At 47.7% G+C, this 20,971-nt stretch overlaps 1 protein-coding gene and 1 pseudogene across 2 annotated transcripts in view; one reads left to right on the top strand and one right to left on the bottom strand.

Annotated features, from left to right (window-relative positions):
* The window catches only part of TSPAN2 (tetraspanin 2), a 40,140-nt gene extending 38,875 nt beyond the window's left edge, over window positions 1-1,265 (bottom strand). Inside the window, exon 1 of the mRNA XM_084756573.1 lies at window positions 676-1,265. Coding sequence (XP_084612699.1) covers window positions 676-744 — 69 coding nt within the window. The 5' untranslated portion in view covers window positions 745-1,265. The remainder of the gene's footprint in view (window positions 1-675) is intronic.
* Window positions 1,266-6,239: 4,974 nt separating this feature from the next.
* Window positions 6,240-20,701, top strand: LOC311582481 (small ribosomal subunit protein uS2-like; annotated as a pseudogene). Its single transcript has 3 exons — window positions 6,240-6,895; window positions 19,443-19,589; window positions 20,516-20,701. The product of its transcript is annotated as a small ribosomal subunit protein uS2-like (transcript).
* Window positions 20,702-20,971: the final 270 nt, after the last annotated feature.

Below are 20,971 nucleotides of genomic sequence, written 5' to 3'. Positions count from 1 at the left end.
GTTGAATGAGATCATTTCAGGAGTACTGGTTTGTAGGCAGGGAACCTGGAGGATGTTGCTGCTCCCCCGCGCCCCCCCCCATTTTTCAATCCCTGATAGAACAGCACCTACCACTGCCCACCCAACAGGACCCTCCCCTAATGCCCAAGAAAACGACGACCCTCCCCCCCACTCCCTCAATTTTCGCTACTGCTCTTATTTTCCCAACAAACCACCAGAGCCAAGCGGTGTGTCCGCACACTCTTGGGATGGGGCGCCACCCCAGGCAGCTACAGGGTTGGGATTTCCCTCCCAGCTCCCTGGCCTGACCGCCTGCCTCCCCAGAGAAGACAGCGCGAGAAGGGGGTGTGTGTGCACAGCAGGCTGCAGGGAGCGCAGGCCGCCAGGCCCCCAGCCCTCGGAATGTGGGGGCCGGCTGGGTCCCCGCACCTGCCCCCGCCGGGCGATGCTGAGGAAGATGATGGCTCCTTTCGGGGAGCACGGCTCCGTGCCTCCCCTTCCCACCGGCTCCGGTGGTTTAAGCTTCTCTGTGTCCTCTACCCCTCCATCTGTCCCCTCCCTCTTTGTCTGCCTAGCGCCTCTGAAACACCCTGCCCTCCCCTAGGGCCCAACTCTATTGCGGTCACCTCCCTGGGGACGCGGACCCCCTTGCCGGCCCGCCGGTTCGGGTCTCACCCAGAACAGTAGGTTGAAGCCGAGCAGCAGATACTTGATGCACCGCAGTCCCCCGCGAAAACGCCCCATGCTGCGACCCCGGCTGCGGGCTCCCGATTCCCCAGGCCCGCGCCGAGCCCCGGGAGCGGCGGGCGCCGGCGGGAGGGGCGGGGCGGGTTGGGAGGGGCGTGACCTGTGGGCGTGGTCGCGGGCGGGGACCCAGGACGCGAGGGGCCAGCTGGCTGAGGCCGGAGCACCCTGGGCTGGAGATCTGGGTCCCACGCACCAGCTCCGACCCTCGGGGTAGCACCACCTTCCTCCACGTTGGTGGGTAGGGCTCCTGTAGCTATCCCAGCATCTGTGCGCGAGCAGCGCCCACCCGAGACACGGGGTCTATTTAATCTGCGCCAGGTGTCCAGACTCCTCTGAGGCCCGCGATGATGGTTGAACTTATCCTCGGTGGCTATGGAAATCTAGGAAGGTGACTTCAGGTTGCAAAGCTAAGCAGGACCGGTGAAGGCGGAAGACCGGATGGCGAGGTGCCAGGCAGAGGGTCCAGGGCTGCAGTTAAGCAGAGTCCTGTAAGCTTCCAGGCCACGGAGGCCGCTGCTGGGGATCTTTCCTCCCACCGCTGCGTTCCTAGTGGACTCTTACCTTAATAGGCAAGAACTGGGAGAAGGCGTGCCAAGCAGCCACCCCAGAGCCCGGACACTGCTCCCCACCCGCCCAGCCCAGCCCTCTAGGCCAATGAATGGGAGTCAGACTTCCCTTATCCGGCTCAGTTTGACAGACTGGGGCCCTTGAAAGCAATTCAAATGCTCAGGGTCTAGATTCCGATGTGTAGACGGGCAGTGGGGGAGTTGGGGGGAGGAGGGGTGGGTTCTGTTTTGCTTTTTTATTTATTTTATTTTATTTTATTATTAAGTTAGGCGACTGGTGAAGAATCCAGCACCCACTTCAGTTGACTAAGTGTCTACACTATGTGGTGTCAGACGGCACGAGGGAGACAGGAAAGTGTAAAATCAGGGAGCTTGTGCATTAATTTAGCATCACTCTAAGTGCCAATTATAGGCCAGGCATAGTAACAAGCCCCAGGGACACCAGAAGAATGCCAGGCTTGCTATCACATCTTTACCTGAGGGCACAGATCTGTAAGCAAATCGTTGGAACAAGGTGAGCTGGGTGAGCTGGGTGCTGGGCAAGAGCCTGGCCTCTGCCTTGGCTAAGGAAGGCTTTTCAGGAAGAGTGGACGTGATCCTGATTTGTAAAATGAGTCCCAGCGGAGAGAGCAGGGTATGGGTGAGGGGGTGGGGGTGGGGAGGAAGGTGGGGGAGAGAGGAGAGGAGTCATGGAGGTGGCCAAGGGGAGAGGAGTCAGGATGGTATCAGAGCAGATCACAGAGGGCAGGCGCTCGACTAATTTGCCTCACCATTCCGTTACCCTGGGGCCTCTCTTTCCCATCTCAATATGAAGACAGAGTGTTGTGGAAGATTAAGGGCGTAATGTATGTAAAGCGCCCAGGTCAGCGAGGGCCGTGAAGTATGATGTGAGTTAGCTAGGACAGGATCAGCCATTTGTTCCGTTTCTAACATGTTATCATCTCAGCTTACACCTCCATCTTTAAATGTCTAGTGAGTTTTATTTATGAGAACGAGAAGAAAAAATGAAAGTGCCGGTTCTGGCAGTACTGGTGATCTAGAGACAAAGATAGAAGTCATTAGGTATGCAGAGGTGAAGCCTTAGTTTCAGTTACGCTCGGAGCTCTCTATCACCTCCGCTTTGCTTTGAAAGAGGAACTAAATTAGTGAGCAGTCTCTACTATGCAGCAGGCACTCAGTAAACCGACCGAGGGAACCGTTGGCTTTTATGTCTATAATATTTAGAGATTATATATTCTGTAGTTCTCTGGAAACGGAACTCCTGTTATGATATATAATAAATCTATCGCCCTTCCATCCTGTTTCGTTGCGTGCCTAACGTAACACTTTCAGATCTGCAGTATACACTCACCCCATACCTTGGTGACTTTTCCTGTTGCTGTGTTAAGATAGCCTGACAAAGGAATGGATTTCACTTTGGGTCACAGTTCAAGTGTACAGGGCCATCATGGTGGAAGTCACAGCAGCAGGAATTTGAGGCAAGCTGGCCACATTGGTTTTTGGTTTTGTTTTGTTTTGTTTTGTTTTTGAGACAGGGTTTCTCTGTGTAGCCCTGGCTGTCCTGGACTTGCTTTGTAGACCAGGCTGGCCTTGAACTCACAGCGATCCACCTGCCTCTGCCTCCCGAGTGCTGAGATTAAAGGTGTGCACCACCACGCCCAACTAAGCTGGCCACATTGTATTCAGAGTCAAGAAACAGGATTATAGATGCTTGGGCTCAGCACAGGACCTCAACGCAGGGAAGGGTGCCACCCACAGTGGGCAGGTCTTCTCAGCTGAATTAACCTGATCAAGCTGCTCCCTCACATGCATGACTAGAGGCTTGCCTCCTAGGGGATTCAAGAGCTCATCAAATTTTTGATTGATATTAATCATAACAGCTCCCCCTTCACAAAGGTAGGTCTTAGCTTAAGATAAGGGTGAGTCGGCACCCCCTGCCTTCAGGCAATCCCATTTTCCTCAGAGCTTAGAAAATAAGCTGACAGGTGTTACAGCTAATGGGGTGGGAGTGGTGGCTCCGGGGGGCCAGTTGGTCTCTCTTCTTGTTGTTTTTGGGGATGGATCTTTTACTTGAAGTTGCTGTATCCTTCTTGGTACCAAGCTGAGGACAGATCCAATACCAAGGACAACAAAGCAGAATGCTGAAGAAAAAAAATAACTGTACATGACATTACTCCATCATCAACTCAGCCAATTCCAAAGCCATTTTTTGAGCCCAGTTTTATTCTTTTTACACCCCATCTCTATCTGTGTGGTGTGTGTGGGTGTGTGTATGTGTGTATGTAGGTACCCTCAGAGGCCAGAAAAGACCATCAGATCACAGAAAGCTGAAGTTCTAGGTGCCTGGGAGTCCCCTGACCTGGCTGTAGGAACAGAATCCATGTCCACTGGAAGTGTATCGAGCACTCCTAACCACTAGCCATTTCCACAGCCCTACTCCAGTTTCTAGCATGTGCGTGTATCAAGTGTCTCTGTGGCTGAGAGCATCCTAGCTAATGACACATTTCAAGATACCTTGTTATATCCAAGTAAAGGATACATGAAATGTCAAAACAAAGACATTAACCTTTAAACTAATTGTCAGTGCGATCCTGCTACAGTGCTACAGATAATTATGGCAACTATTTCTCTTGCCCGTTCCCTGCAACATTTTATTATGAGGATTTTCCCATATACAACAAAGTCAAAATGTCAGGCAGCAAACATCATATCACCACCACCTACACTCCCCAGCAAACATCACTTATCTGTACAGCTCTTCACTTGTTTGTTCCTTGTTTTTTAAGGCAGGATTTCTCTGTATAACCCTGGATGTCCAGGCACTCACTCTAGACCAGGCTGGCCTTGAACTCACAGAGATCTACCTGCTTCTGCCTTTCAAGTGCTGGTGTTAAGGCGCGTGCACCATCACTGCTCCACTAGCTGTGCCCTTGTTAATCTCTTACTCATTTTGCATTCCAAGTATTTCACCCCAGTCTCTTTGGCATAGGTGACACTAGAGTCCAAATGCTTTGCTTACATCCCCCCCCACACCCCCCCAACCCCTCGCCGTAATCGACCTTCACAAATTGTGTAGATTTAGGTCTACCATTTGGTAGTGTTCAGCAAACATCCAAACCCTGTTGAGGTCAGAGCATCATCGCAGTCCCAAACAATCTGTCTCCCCCCCCCAACCCCACCCTCGCCCTGGCCCCCCGCCCCCGCCCCCACCCCACCCCCACCCCGCCCCTGCAGGAGGCAGCCTCACTCTGGTTTGCTTACATTGTCTGCTCTAGATTTCACAGAACTGACATTGTATAGTACTTAGCCCCACTCATTCAAATCAATATGTAAAATTGTTTCTTGTAAGTTTGGAGATTTTTTTTTATCGGATGTCATTTGGGTGTTTCTTTTTTGTTTTGTTTTGTTTTTCAAGGGTTTCTCTGTGTGGAACTCGATCTGTAGACCAGGCTGGTCTTGAACTCACAGATATTCACTTGCCTCTGCCTCCAGAGTGCTGGGATTAAAGGTGTGCACCACCACCACGTGACCATTTTTGGCGTATCTTAAATATTAAATGTTCTAAAGCAAATGGTTACAATGCTCATTTCGATACTTGCAGTAGAAATTGCATGCCACTGTGATCTGCCACCCACTGTCATCCTTTTGAAAACACACGAGCAAGCTCTTCTTGGAATTTTACAGCTTTCCCTTTTCTACTTGAACACATATTTTCAGGTAAATCTAAAATGATGAATTTTTATGCTTCAAAGATTTTTTTTTTCTTGACGCTCTTTATACTTGTCTGGACAAAAATGACTGCACGATCATCAAAATAAATTACCTTTCCTCTTGAGGTCTGTAAGACTCCAGGTGTTAATTAGCTTCATAGTGATTGAATTACCCTTAAAATTATTTTTAGTGTGCAGCTGACTAAAATAGCATATGGTTTTAAATGAACAATCATTAAATATCAAGATGAGATGCTACTGGTAATTCCTCTCTTTTATGACACAGATTTATTTTTGTTGATTTAGTAGTTCATTTCAACATGGCGTCTTCATACATTATGTGTCTCTATGCTTTGTTCTCCTTCTGTCCCTCTTTGGTCCTCTCTCTGTGCCCCTCCCCCCTCCAAATGGTCCCCTTTCTTCTTCCACGGAGTCTCGATTTCTGCTTTCTGATTAATGTGTTTTATCACCTGTTTCTCACTTCCCCTAGATTCCTTGTTCCCTGCTCATGAGTCCCTTGCTAGTTATATGACCCATACACACTCGTGCATACATGCATACATACACTCTTAAATCTAGGCTACACATATGAGGGAAGACATGGCGCTTGTCTTTTTTTTTTTTTTAAAGATTTACTATTTATACAGTATTCTGCCCACACATGTGCCTGCTCACCACAAGAAGGCACTGGATCTCATTACAGGTGGTTGTGAGCCACCATGTGGTTGCTGGGAATTGAACTCGGGACCTTTGGAAGAACAAATGGTGCTCTTAACCTTTGAGCCATCTCTCCAGCCCATGGTGCTTGTCTTTTTGAATCTGGCTTATTTTGCTTAGCACAGTGTTTACCAGACACATCTATTCTTCTGCAAATGCGGTGATTTCATTTTTTCTCTATGGCTGCAAACATTCATAAGCTTCGTGTGCGTACGAAGCTCGCACCGACAGACATCTAGGCTGCCTCTGTTTCTCGGCTGTTGGGAATAGTGCCCCAGTGAACAAGAGCCTGCAAAGCAGCATCTCTGGAATACGTTGACCTGCCTGGTTCCCATTGCCAACAGCAGTGCAAAAAACAGTCTCTTCCTCCACATCCTCACTAGCATTTGTTTGTCGTGTGTTTCCTTGGTGATAGTCATTCTGATTGGGGTTGAGATAGAATCTTAGCTTTTTCCGAGCTGCCCAGGGACGGGTCCATGCTGTGTTGTTCTTCATTCCCGTCATAACTTAAACGGAAGCTCACACAATGTCCGGAGCCCTAGATGTCCTGCAGATGAAGGAGGAGGATATCCCCAAATTCCTTGCGGCAGGAACCCACTTAGGTGGCACCAACCTTTCAGATGGAGCAGTACATCTACAAAAGGAGGAGGGATGGTATGTACATCGTAAATCTGAACCTGAACCTGGGAGAAGCTCGGGCTATTCTTGCCACTGAGAGCCCTGCTGACGTCATCATCATCGCCTCCAGGAACACTGGCCAGCGAGCTGTGCTGAAGTTCGCTGCTGCCACTGGAACCACTCTTATTGCTGGCCGCTTCACACCTGGGACCTTCACCAACCAGATCCAAACAGCCTTCAGGGAGCCACGACTTCTAGTGGCGACTGACCCTGGGGCTGACCACCAGCCCCTCACGGAGGCCTCTTACCGAAGTACTCCGCATGCGTGGCACTATCTCTGGTGAGCACCCATGGGAGGTTATGCCTGATCTTTATTTCTACAGAGACCCAGAGGAGATTTCGAAGGGGGAGCAGGCTGCTGCTGAGAAGGCCGTGACCAAGGAGGGATTCCAGGGCGAATGGACTGTGCCAGCTCCTGAGTTCACCGCTGCTCAGCCAGAGGTGGCAGACTGCTGTGAGGGTGTGCAGGTGCCCTCCGTATGAATGAATCTTAAAGCAGCTTTTATTTATATTTCCCTGTTGGCTAAGGACTCTGAACACCTTTCCCATTATTTATTGTATTTTTCTAAGTATTTATTGGCCACTTAAATTTCTTGTTTTTAAATAGTCTATCCAGTTCATTGTCTCATTTGCTAATTAAATGATTTGAGGTTTCTTTTGTTTAATTTTTTTTTGCAGTTCTTTTTGTATTCTATTATTCTAGCAATAATTCTTCAGTCTGGTAAATAGAGATAAATATTTTTTCCTACTCTGAAGGCTCCTTTATAATTCTGGTGGCCATTTTCTTTGCTGTGCAGAATCTTTTTAGTTGCTGTGAATCCCATTTGTCAATTATTGGAATTATGAAAATTCTTCCCTTGATGGGACTGGTGGAGGCTAGCCTTTCCTCCTATTAGTTCATGAGTTGATGATTAGACGTTATATATTGCTAGCCACATAACACAGAATTCAGTATACATTCTCTTAATAGTTTGGAAGTATTTTTTGTTTATTTGTATCTTGGATAAGGTCTTCTTATGTGACCCAGATTAGCCATGAACTTGTGACCTCCAGATCTCACAGAGTATGAGAATTATAGATGTGAACCACTCTGGGCTTCTTTAAACTCTTTCTGAATTAAATGCTTCATTCACTGATTTATCTATTATTTAAAACATTTATTAATTACTGTTTGTAGATATTAATATTTTGTTTCTTCTCTTCTTTTTTCTCCTTCTTTCTTCTTCTCCTCCCCCTTCTCCTCCTCCTCTATTATTATTATTATTATTAAAACAGAGTTTCCCTGTGTTGCCCAAACTGGTCTTGAGCTCACAGATACTTGCCTCTGTGTAGGGATAAAAGATGTGTACCACCTCGACCAACGAAAAGTATTTTTAATGATCAATCCAATTGGCTGGTCTTTCTTCAACATTATTAGAAGCATAGGGTTGTCACCGTTTTAACTTACAGGAATATTTATTATTCATGTTGTAGCTATTTCTCTTTCAACATCTACAGCATTTTGCAAATTGGTGGTACAAGCAGTTTTACACCCTTGGGAAATGTAAACACAGGTTCAGGATGGACAAGTGATAGATCCTTAAAGCAGGTCTTCACAGGCAGTGCCAACTGTGTAGGAAGTAATACAGCTGGAAATGGCCTTTTGGGACTGTTAATGTTGCTGTTGCCTCTGGGAAGGTTCCTCACTCCCAGGTGGCATGGACAGATGGGCATTTTAAGTTAGGAGAGGGAAGGCTATGCCTGTGGAAATGGTGCTCGATGCTGAGATCAGGAACTTCAGAACAGCACCCCAAGTGGGTGGAAGAGACACGTCCAGTCAGTTTTACATCACTGTACCAAATGCCTGACGTAACCAGCTAACAAAGAGAACAGTTTATTTTGTCTTACAGTGTTGGAGGCGCCTTGATCAATTGGTCCTGTTGCTTTGGGCCTGTGGTGAAGCATGTCTTGGTGACCCACCCACTTCCCTCAAGGAAAAGAGAGAATGGAAGGCGGGAGGAGACTGGGATCTCATTATCCCTTTTCAGGAAGATCTGAAGACCCCTCACTAAACTCTACCTCCCACTAGCACCAAGCATGGGAGCAAGCCTTCCCAAGTGAATCTTGGGGGGATGTGATGGTCACTGTTACTTGTCAATGTGACAGCATCTGGAATCACCGATGGGCCTTTGTAAGACCGTCTTGACTAGATCAGTTGATGGAGGAGACCTAACCTTGGGCAGGACCATTTCCCGTGTAGGGAGGGGTCCTGGACTGTACACATGGGAGAAAGTGAACCAAGCAATGGCAGTTACTACTCTGCTTCCTGATGGTGGATGTGACGTGATGAGCTGCCCCCGAGCACTTGCTCCCATTACTTCTGAGTCATGACGGTCCTTTGAACTGTGAGCCAAGCACTCTCTCCTTTTAGTTGTGTTTGTCGGGTTATTCTTTTTTTAATTAATTTTTTATTTTTTACATATAAATTTATATTATTCCACATATATACAATAAACTACCTATAGCAAGAATAACCATGATACAATCAGGAATTATATACATGTTACATTCTAAGTGCTTTGGCTATTTGTGTTTGATAGCCTTGAAGAAAACATCTTTCCTATCTTGGTGCTTCTAAAATTCTGAATTTAAAATCAATCTCCATCACATCTTGTTATTATCAAACTAAAACATCTATCTAGTCCTAAAAAACATCTTAACCCCTAAGCAACTAAGCTTCATTGTAAAACTAAGTTACCTGGTCTTCAACTCCATCAGAGACCCTCAACAGTTCCTGCCTCATGAATATGTCTGTCAGATATATTGGGCCAGAAGGCTGAAGAAGATGTTCCAACATAATAGAGAGTTTTCAGTGACTATTCAGCTAGGAAACTGTCTCTGTCATCTTCTCATTTGGAAAGCTACTAACCTGCACTACGTCATACTCAGGCAATCAAGTTTATTCATTGGGTTATTCTATTCAGTTACAGGAAAAGAAACTAAGACAGGGGGCATCCATAAAACACAATACACACTGAAAGAAGAAATGATCAAGAGGTAAGGAAAAGCCCAGAAGAATAGTGCCACAGAGGCCAGAGAATTTCTGGAAGGAGGGAGCTCACATTGCATCATGCCTCAGCAATGGGTGGTAAGCAGCTGTCCATTGGGCTTGGTGACCTGGCGCCTCGAGGCACTACAGCCTGGATTAGGACCTTTTTAGAAGGGTTGAGTAGGGCACAACGGATGGCGGGATGTCACCATAATTGTGCTTTCAAGAAGTTTAGCTGTGAGAGTGGTGGAGCAGGATTTATGTATCTGATTATTTATTTCCATCTTTGTGTGTAAAGATATGCTTATGGTCCTTGAGGGAAAAAGGAGAAAAGAAAGGAACATGGCCAATGGAGCGCAAGAGAGGCACTGAAAGTGGACACTGCTGCGTTGTACATAGAAACAGGAGAACCAGACAAAGGTGTTGCCTCAGGTTCCTAACTGTAGCTCCTGAACCCCTGGTGATCTGCTTCTGTGACCTGTGCAGTTTTCTGACTATAATATTAGCGCCTTGGGCTCTCTATATTGTGTGGTTTATTGTTTATTTTTCATTTTGTTGCATTTGTTCGTCTGTTTAGTGTGGATTTGGGTCTGTGTGGGCACATCGCTAGGCACACATGGAGGCCAGAGGACAGCATGTGAGAGAGTGGCTTCTCTTCTCTGTCATGTGGGTCCTGGGATTGTCAGGCTTGGTGCCTGCACAAGGTAAAGTTGGCCATTTTCCTGGTAAGTTGTGGGACTGTTCTGAGTTCTCAGCCGGAGTTTTGTTCCCCCGAGGGGATTTCCCTGGCCTTCAGCAGATCATCTCTAGGAGGTGGCACCTTGTTAATTCAGAAAGCGCAGTCTAGAGGGCTGGCTTGCGGTGGCCTTCTCGGTGAAGACTCCCTCACGCCCACACCAAATCACAACACGGGTGTTTCCTTGCTCTTTTTTGCACAGTGGGTTTATTTCTTATCTTGAGAATATAGCTCCTGCAATGGGGGCAGGCTTGGGTGGGGCACCCTCACAGACTATTTTAGTCTAGGTTTCAGGGTTCATGTCACAAACCCCCGAGCGATGGAAACTGTCAGGAGAAACTCAGGGCTTTGCCACCTGCCACAGGGCTCTTGTTTTCACTTTGTTTTGGCCTTTGTAGATTCTCTTCCTTTTGGGGTAGTTCAGTAGTGTGTGTGTGTGTGTGTGTGTGTGTGTGTGTGTGTGTGTGTGTGTGTGTATGTGTGTGTGTGTGTGTATGTGTGTGTGTGTGTGTGTGTGTGTGTGTGTGTGTGTGTGCTGATGTACTTCACACACAGCATTTTGGATTTAATGGAAAAGGTAGCTCAGATGTCAGAGTGTGCCCTCCTGCTAGGAAAGACGCCTGGTGTGCCCGCTGTCATAATTCTGGTTTTGCTAATCATGGCATGGGTGCTTTTGACTGTTAAGTTTGCCGTGTATGGATCTGGTTGCTATGTTGCTGGAAAACAGTCTGTGGGCTCAGGGTTTCTAAACCAACCATTTTATGGATGCCCAGAGAAGGAAGGAAAGCAAAGGCCTGGGTTTGCTGATTACACACCGTCACCATGGTCACCGGTTGCTGGGCTCTTGTCTTGCGATCTTTTTCCAGCGGCATTCAGGCAGCAATAGCTTCCTCTGCCTTTTTTTTTTTAAGCTTCTGGTATTTGCTGTTGAGAGGAAGGAAGGGTTGTTTATGTGCTTGTGGGGACGGGTGGCTCACAGGCAAGGACTCCGGAGAAGAGAGCACAGGGGAAGCCGCAGGACCTGCAGGACCCGCAGGACCCGCGGGGCTCTGACAGAGGCTTTGGAAACAACTGGCCCATTTTACTTTCACTTTTTCAGGGGCAGAGAGTGTAGGAACATAAATTGCTCAGGTCTGAGTACTAAATTAAATGTTTATTCTGCCTTATAGGTGATTCCTGCTGGGATCATGTGGATTAGAAAAGGCTCCTTTATACAGAGTATGAGCCAACGAGATGGCTCTGAAAGGAAAGGCACTTGCTGCCAAACTTCATGACCTGATTTTGATCCCTCAGGGCCCACATGATGGGAAGAGAGAAATGGCTGCCACAAGTTGTCCTCTGACCTCCACAGTCCTCGCTCATTGAGTAGATGTAAAAACAAGATGAGCTAACAATATACCATGATTTTAGCATGATTTTCTTCTTGTCTGTAAGTTTCAATGAGCTCCAAAGACCAACACCCAAATTATTAGTATCTAAGTCCTTCTGTATTATAAAGAATGTGTGTGTGTGTGTGTGTGTGTGTGTGTGTGTGTGTGTGTGTGTGTGTATTTGTGCAGGAGATCTACTATAGAGAACTGACTCCCGTGGTTATGAAAGATTCAAGACCTCCATTGACCTATCAAGCCAGGAGAGGTAAGACGTAGATTTACTCCTATGCCACTGGCCTGTGGACCAGAGACCCAAGTGCACGCGCTCTGGACTGAAAGCTGAGAGGTTTGAGATCGGCAGGAGCACAGCTCCCCAGTGGTGTTCCCCCAGCCAAACATGGCCCTCTTCTCCTGCCGAACCCAGCCAGCCTTAGGCGAGCCAAACCCGCGTAAGCTGACCCGAGAGCGTGAGTGAGAATAATTTTGTTTTCAGCCACTGATTTTTGGGTGGAGTTGTTTGATAACAATAACCAGCTTACTGAAAGTCATACAGGAAAATGTCTACATAACTTCTTCGTTTATCTTGGCCGAAAGGCTGAGAAATGGCTCTAACTTCCTAATAGGAAAATGGGTTCCATAAGCCAGTTACAATTGCCCGAGAGCTGTAAGGTGCTACGGTAGGATGGTGGCCCTTTATGCACTTAAGGTACAAACTAAGTAAATCCTGTAATCACAGAAGGGGAGGGAGAACCTATAGTTACTAAACTAGTGATAACGAACCACTGCCCAGTCCCCACAACAGAAGGCAGGAAGCAGTGCAGCTGACCCTCTGGCTCCATGGGGTTTGTGTCTGTGCACAGGACCAATTGTAGATCAAATGTATTCTTTAAAAAAAAAAAGTGTCTACTGAACAGATGCAGATGTTTTGTGCCAGCCTCTGACAACACCGCAGGACAACAGCTGTGTAACATCTATTTTTTTAGGTAGTATAAGTGATAAAGAAATGATTTCAAGTGCATGGGAGAGGATGTGTGAGCCTTCTGTGCAAATGCGCCATTTCCCATGGGGATTTGGGCACATGTGGATTGGGTTAGTCGCAGGAGGTTGGGAGATCCTGGAATCTGCCCTGGATACCGAGGGAAAACCATCTGCAGAATATCTTAAAAATTCCTACACAGAAATGAAAGGCAAGTGACTCCGTATCAACGAGAGTGAAAAGACTTAAGGAGCATTTGCCAAAAGGGGGACGCCAAACAGACAACAGTCACATTCAGAAAACACCAAAAACCCTGGCTGTCAGGTGGCAGCTTAAGGTTTAAGAATAAAGTGTCGCTTATGAGAGAACTCTAACATTGAGGCTTGTTGTTGTTAATTTACCAGTATGGCCTAATAGTGTTTACTATTAGGCCTATAATAATTATTATAGCAGTATTTTCTAACCCACCAGCAATCAGTCAAGACACAGACACCTGTTATATTTTAAAATAGCCTTAGTTAATCTGGGGCAGGGCAGATATTGATCCCCTAAACTACTTCTCACAGTGGGGCAGGTATGGGATATGCCATCTGCTTCTAATAACGTCTATCAAGCTACCTCCCATCCATAATCCCACATATTTGGGTTTTTTTTGTTTTTTTTGTTTTTTTTTTTTTGTTTGTTTGTTTTTTCAAGACAAGGTCTCTCTGTGTTAGCCTTGGCTGTCCTGGACTCACTTTGTAGACCAGGCTGGCCTCGAACTCACAGTGATCCACCTGCCTCTGCCTCCCGAGTGCTGGGATTACAGGCATGGCCCCATATACTTGTTAATGTTCTTCATCTGGACCAATTCTCCATCCACGTCATGGGCCATGTGCTTCTCCACCTAACCCATGACAGCACAGCCTTCTTCTCCTCTCTTCTCCTCCAGTCTCTCTCCTCCCAAGATTCTCTCTGTCTCCCCAAGCCCTGGAACCTTAGCCACGCCTATCCCATTTGCCCTGGCCAGGTGTGATGGCCTTTGATTGGTCAAAGAGGTTAGGCAAGGTACAGGTGGGGCACAGAGACAGCAAGCAGGAATCAGCATCAAAATACATCAGACCAACCTCCAACAAAGGCTAGCACAGAACCCTAAGGAACCGGATGCCTGACGTGAGTTACTAAAGTGTCCAGATGTGTGGTGCCGCAGCTGTCTCCTGTTTGTAGGGTGGTTCCCGAACCTTGGGCCGGTGGTGTATTCTCTGGGGGTTCAGAGGAAAGACCTCATCCTTGGGCTGGTGTAAGGCCCAGCGACTATTGCAGGAGGTAACAGGCTGAGTAGAACACAGAACTCAACTGCAGCATGAAAGTGCTGGCTGCTTATACGTGGGCCTTTCCCCTGGGTTTATGGTGTGGCAGCATGTGGTTAAGGGGACGGCCGCCTCCACACACCTGCAGGATAGATGTGGCAGGCCTGAGCAGTTGACCACAGTCCCACTTCACTGGCCACAGTCGGGAATAGTCAGCCTCCTGAACTGTAAATTCAACCAATTGGGAATAAAAACTGTTGGGGGAAAAGTTACATCTGCATTTAATAAGTAAATATTTTTTCCACTTGTCATTCCCAAAACAATAGTGCAGCTACTCAGATAGCACTGACATGGGATTAGGTATTATATGCAATCTGAGAAGGATTCAAAGCATATGGTTATATGCAAATACAATGCCATTTTATTAAACACCTGAGGATCTATTTCTTTTTATGATTTTATGATTTATTATTATTGTTGTTGTTGTTGTTGTTGTTGTTGTTATCTTTTGTTTTTGTTTCTGAGACAGGGTTTCTCTGTGTAGCCTTGGCTGTCTTGGAACTCTCTTTGTAGACTGGGTTGGCCTCCTCAAACTCACAGTGATCCCCCTGCCTGTGCTTCCCCAAGTGCTGGGATTAAAGGTTTGTTCCACCACTGCTCGGCTCTAAGATTTATTTTTATCTTCTGTTAGTGAGTGTTTTGTCTACATGTATGTAAGCGCACCATATGCATGCCTGGTGCCCTTGACACTAGAAGAGGGTGTTGGAGCCCCTGGAACTAAAGTTTCAGATGACTGTGAGTTGCTGTGGGGGTGCTGGGAATGGAGGCCTGCTCCTCTTAACCACTGGGTCATCTTTCAGACCCACACTTGTAGATTTCTATACCCTGGAGCCCTGGAACCTCACCCTGCAGATGTGAGTATAGCACCAAGATTTGCTGGTACATGGAGATCAAGTTACAGATTATTAGTTAGCTGTTTGTGATAATATACATAGGAAATATTTGAACAATAATGATAATATTGATTTTGATGAGACAAAGTAAAAACATTAACATAACTGATAATCAATATTCGGGAAACAATCCTAGAGACAGCACTCAGATAAGTCATCAGCTGTGGGGTGTGTGTGTGTGTGTGTGTGTGTGTGTGTGTGTACGTGTGTGTGTGTGTGTGTGTGTTACTGTCCCATGGTGAGAGGGTTCACTTAACAGGGTCTGTACAGCCTTTCCCCCACTTGTTCTTAACATATACTCAGTTCTTCTTCCTTTAAACATGTGTGTGTGTGTATGCACACTCACATGCACATGCACACGTGGAGACAGAGGAAGACGTCAGGATCCTGCTTCATCACTCTCCACTTTATTCCCCGGAGACAGCGTCTCTCACTGAATTTGGAGTTAGGTTGGCGGCCAGCAAACCTGAGTGACCCTCCTGCCTCTGCCCACCCTGAGTAACTACACTGGGGTTCCAGATGTGCATGAGTGTGCCCAGAGTTTTGCCTGGGTCCTAGGGTTCCAGACATGCATGAGTGTGCCCAGAGTTTAGCCTGGGTTGTAGAGACTGGACCTTGAGTCCTCACGCGTGCACAGAAGGCACTTTTCTTCACGGGACCGTCTCTCCAGCCCACCTTTCCTTGGTTCTCATTGTCAATCCATCAGCTAGCTTCACACGGGAGTGACATGTTTGTAAATGACAGGCATTCTGGAAAAAAAAAAGACATCTCTTGATTTTGGCAATGAGGTCTTGAATATTTGAGGCATTACATATCGCAGTTTCATCTATCTTTAGTCAGACACTCTTGCCGCACAGAAGAGTTTTCATTTAAATGCAGCGAAGGAAGTCTCCATGAAAATATGAAAAGGATTTTTTTTTCAGAAACTCCTAAGCTGGAGTCTCAGACCTGCTCAAAGGCCCCTGAGCTGTGCTCTGGGGGGAGGGCATATACCATCTGGGGGGGAAATGGAGGTGCCCTGGTTCACTGTGATGGCCAGTCCTGTGCAATCCTTTTCTTCAGAGCTTTTGCAATGTCTGCTTTCTTTGAAGCATTGTGGGTTTCGTAAGCTATTGCAGCCCCCATTAAAATGTCCTTCCTGTGTGAATTACATTTTGAATTAGCACATTTTGGGCAAAGCTTGCCAATTCTGGAAGGAAATTGCCATTCCATCCCAACGGGTAGATCTCCTCCTGAGGGCCGTGTTTCTGGCTCACATGGGGGCCCCCGTCCCTCCCCTGGTTGTCCCTGGCATGTTGCTCTGCACACCCAGAACCCCATCTACAGCTACAGAGACACCTTCCGTCTCGCTAAGGAAGGAGACACTTCTGGGCCAGCCTCCATTCCTGGATGAGTGGGAGTATCTGTAGTCTTGATGACACGGTGGGGTTCCTATTGGGTTTCTCCTGCCATTTCTTAACGAGTTTGGTGGGTTGTGTATCTCATTACGGTTTCTCTCCTTGAGAGCTGCAGATGGGTCAGAGAACAAAGCCTGGGGAAGAGCTTTTATGATGCGTGACCTCATTTAAGGTGCCATCTCTCTCCTCCCAACTTCCAGATGGCTTGTCCCCTTGACAGGCTGCTGCTAGAAAGAGGTGAGTTCCTCAGTAAGATCTACAGAACTGGAACCTCTAGGTTGAACCAGGTGATCTTACAGACTTTTCTTTAGAACCTGTAGCAGACATTTGATGGCCATTGTTTTCCTTGTGGTGCTGAGGGCAGAAGTCAATGTGACGGGCATGCTAGCAAGCGAGCGTTCTACCACAGAGCCATGCCTTGAACTCCTGATTAGGCAGTTTTTGTCCAGAATTCCTCTAACTTCTTTGGGACTGTCACACAGCTTCTCTGTGACTTTCCCCCTTGGAAGCTCTTTTATTGAGAAACAGTCCGATTAAAGATGCCATCTGGGTGGGTGTGGTGGTGCACTTGGGAGGCAGAGGCAGGTGGATCGTTGTGAGTTCCAGGCCAGGATGGCCAAGGCTACACAGAGAAACCCTGTCTCAAAAAACCAAGAAGAAGAAGAAGAAGAAGAAGAAGAAGAAGAAGAAGAAGAAGAAGAAGAAGGAGAAGAAGAAGTCATCTGGCCACAGTGAAATGGGCAGGCCCTGTGCCTTCAGACCCACCCTGGAGAACTTAGTCTTGAGAGGAGTGGCTGAGGGCTGGAGAGCAATGGCATCATGCGTTCTATGCCTTCTGTCAAGAGTGGCCCTTCCCGGCTGCCCAAGCCTATGGCATAGCCTTTGTCCTGCCCTTCTCAAGGCCTTCCCTCTCATGGGAACTGTCTTCTTCCAAAAGGCTAGCTTTACACTGAAGTCAAGTGGACTCTGTTGCTGTTGCTTATTAACTAAAGAGCCCCAAACAAGCCACCTCCAGTTCTCTTTTCTCAGTTTTTTTCTAGGCTTTATCCCCACTAGGGCTTTTTAAAGGCATTGAAAGCCAACAAAATACCATGAACCGTGATAGTCTGCAAACAATGACAGTCACTTCTCACACTTCTGGGGCAGCACATTTTAACCTGTGGGTCATGACTCCTTGGGGTTGAATGACCCTTTCACAGGGGCCACATATAATCATAATCAGCCCCCTGTGTGCAATGATTTCACACCCCTGCCTTCAATCAACAATGGACCAAAAAGCTGGGCGTGGTGGCGCATGCCTTTAATCCCAGCACTTGGGAGGCAGAAACAGGCAGATCTCTGAGTTCGAGGCCAGCCTGGTCTACAAAGTGAGTCCAGGACAGCCAGGGCTGTTACACAGAAAAACCCTGTCTCGAAAAACCAAAAGAAAAAAAAAAAGAAAGAAAGAAAAAGAAAGAAAGACATTTGAGCAACAGCCTGTGTCTGTGTCTGTACAGAATAGACATTCTTTGGATGATGTCATTATTCTCACCACCCAAAACGAATAATAAACATATACACAGCAGCACTCACAGTGTGTTACATAATGCAACTAATCTAAAGATGATTTGAGATGGCCGGGAAGGTGTGTGTTTAGTTACGGAAACACCATGCCATCTTACATGCGAGACTTGAGTACCTGCAGACTCGGTGCCTGTAGGGATCCTGGAGCCTGTGCCTCAGGGACACTCAAGGCTGCCTCTCTGCCTCTCTGTCTGCCTTGCTGGCTGATGATAAGCTTCTCAGAGCTAGGATCTGTGTGTTTTCTCTGTGGCTGTGTTCCTGTGTTTGACATAGCACTTGGCATGCACAAAGCATCCTGCTGGGATAAGTGCATTTGAAAGATTCATAGCTCATCTGAGCTCTGAACCTGTGCTCCTAGTCTTCTTCTCTCAGGGTCACCTGTCTTCTGTAGGGCTGTAGCGGCCAGTGAAGGCCGCCGGCTTGATCACACGTGTAATCGTGGCTCTGGCAAACGTGCCTCTCCCTCTCTGGCCTGTTGTGCCCTCCTTTGATTTCATGCTTTATGACTTGACTATGGTCTCCTACTGAGACCCATCTCGTGACAGTATTATTATATTCCTGAAGGTAGGAACTAGAGTTATGAAGGACCGTTTTCCTCTGGGCTTTTCCTGAGTAGCTGGGTGGGTCGACTTTGGCTAATTCACTTAATCTCCTTGGATCTTAGTTTCCTCCTCTTCAGAATGGCAGCCAAACGGGTCCTGCTTAGTGTTACCTGGTGCTGGGAAAAGTGTGAAGATCTGTGGCCATCAAAGCAGTCAAACTTGCTAAATGAGCATTAAGCCTAAGGGATATTTATCATCATATTAGGACTTTTGAAATTCACTATAATGCCTGGCCACTTGCGGGCACCCGTTTGCAGGCGCTCCAATTACTGGAGGGCCTCGCTCTATTATTTAATGTGGTAAAGGGATTTGATATAGTACTTGTCACCACTGAGGAGCTACTAAAAGCCACACTCGGGTGTGATGTCATCTCACTCCACCCTCCCACTTCTCGCTTGACAAAGAGAACTGAGGCCAGGAAAGGTTCAGCAACATAATCCAGGCCACGCAGTTTTCAAGCTTCAGGGCTAAGAGGTGAATTTAAAGGCTGAACTTCAAAGCCAGCGCTCCCCTGGGGTTCCTGCGGCCTCCTTCCCCTGCGTGTCCTTTCTGAGGCATGCGTCTCATGTCCCAGGTGTCTTCTTTGTCATCAAATGTATTTATATTTATATTCCTTTCACAAAGAAGGAAACGGGAACACAGAGAGATCGCCTGGACTTTCCCCTTCTCGATAGAACACTTGCACCTACTGCACTAATAGGAGAAAGCTAGATGCACGAGGAGATACGTTAGCAACGAGCTTCCCTTCCTTCCTGAGGTCTTTGCCTCTTCTGAGTTTGGCCTGGCCCTGGCCTGAGTGATGTCAGATACCACTGAAAGAAAGAGGAAATAGATCTGCTTGCCTTTTGGAGCTTGTGTAAAGACTAAGAATTAGTCATTCTAAATGCGAGCCTGGATTTCCCCAGGTTACGTCTACTTAACTCAGGGAGTCGGTAATCCGGGGCGCAGCATCCACTAACTCCGGGCCTGACTGCCTCCATCACCAGCCAGTGTGGCTTTCAGTTCTTTCCAAGCTGCCATTTCCTGGCTGTTTCCTTGGCAGTTTCCACTGCACCGGCGTGTTTAATGCGTCCAGACTTTTAACCGGGTGTTGGCGCCCCCTGCTGTCAGAGAGAAGCTTTGCAAGGACTTGGCAAGTTTCTCACATCTCTATCCGACATTGACTGCGCATGTGAGTGGGTCCCGGCAAGACCCCCTAGCTATGCTCGGTTCACGCTGCCATTCGTGTATGAAGGGCGTCGGCTTATGAAGCGCTCAGTGAGGTTTAGCACAGGCTGCTTTCTGATTTCTGAGAACATAGGTGGTTATGGGTGCTGTTGTTAGGGGTCGCCTCCTCCTATACTCCTTGGTCTCCTCCGAGCAGGCCCCGTGGTGGGAACTGCCTCCACCTTAGGTGCACTGACATGCCCAGGCTTTTTACAGCTGGGCACCAGGGACTGGAGTCCCTTCAGAGCCGAGGAAGAAGAGAGCCTCGGGGTTGTAGGAGTTAAGCTGTCTTTTTGTTTTACATTGCTGAACTGTGGGTCCTGGGCGGTGGTTCTGGGCCTCAGGTGCCCAGCTTCACAGGGCTCTCATCCCTTAGGACAGGGCTTCTCAACTTGTGGGCGGTGAACTCTAGGGGGGCGTGGTGTCCAAACAACCCCGAGGCCAACGAAAAACACAGGTATTTACATTATGATTCATACCTGCAGAATTACAGTTATGAAGTAGGAACAAAAATAGTTTTATGGGGGATGCACGACGGGTGTGATCGCGGCACGGGCGTGGGGTTCAAAATATGAGGTCCTCAATGCATTCTGAGGAGGAGGATTGTGTTCCAGAACTACATAGAAATGTACACGCGCATACACGCGTGCGCGCGCGCGCACACACACACGCACATACACACACACCACGCAGAGCGGCCTGATAGAGAGGAAACACTTAGCGCAATGTATTAGAAATACCCAAGCCGAGATCATCCAAGATGGCGTCGATCACACACCGTGTCTGATCCACGGAACAGCAGTGGCTGTACAGCCACCAAAGGACCATACTGAGAGCTCCAAATCACACTGCTGGTGTTTCCTAGAAGGAAGGAAATCTTGTCATGTGGCTCGGCCATGCCCTCCCACTGCTTGACCATGGGATCATGCTCTGGTGAGCCCCGGGCCGCCATAGCTGCTGCTGCCACTGCTTTTTAGATTGTGGCCTGGAGCAGTGCGGGCCAAGGAGATGGCATCAAGGAGGGGGTGCTGTTCCAGTTGAGCCTAGTGAGGACTGCACCACCCACACCTCACGCCGCCCGGGGCCATGCTCAGTGCCGAGAGCTGGATTGTGCAGAGGTGGATACTAGGGCCAGCACCGAGGCAGGGGCCCATGGCAGATAGAGCATGTGATGGAACCAGAGACTCAGGAGGTGCAAATCAACAGAGCCACAGGTTCTTCAGCACAAGAAGCTGAGCTGGGCCAACATCAATGGTTTCTGCTAGCAACTCAACGAAGCCTTTGAGGGGCCTCCACTTGCCACCTGCTTGATGGCCCACAACATCCAGTACCCACAGGAGTAGGAGGCCATCCAGGCCTTAATGGCCAGCCACAATCTGGTGAATTGAACGGGAGCAGGATAGCTTGCCCTGAAGACATGGAAACAGGAGAGC

The sequence above is a fragment of the Acomys minous genome (genome assembly GCF_964271855.1).
Source record: "Acomys minous genome assembly, chromosome: 14".
NCBI classification, from domain to species: domain Eukaryota; kingdom Metazoa; phylum Chordata; class Mammalia; order Rodentia; family Muridae; genus Acomys; species Acomys minous.
Note: the sequence above shows the minus strand (reverse complement) of the source record. Positions and strands in the feature narration are given on the sequence as shown.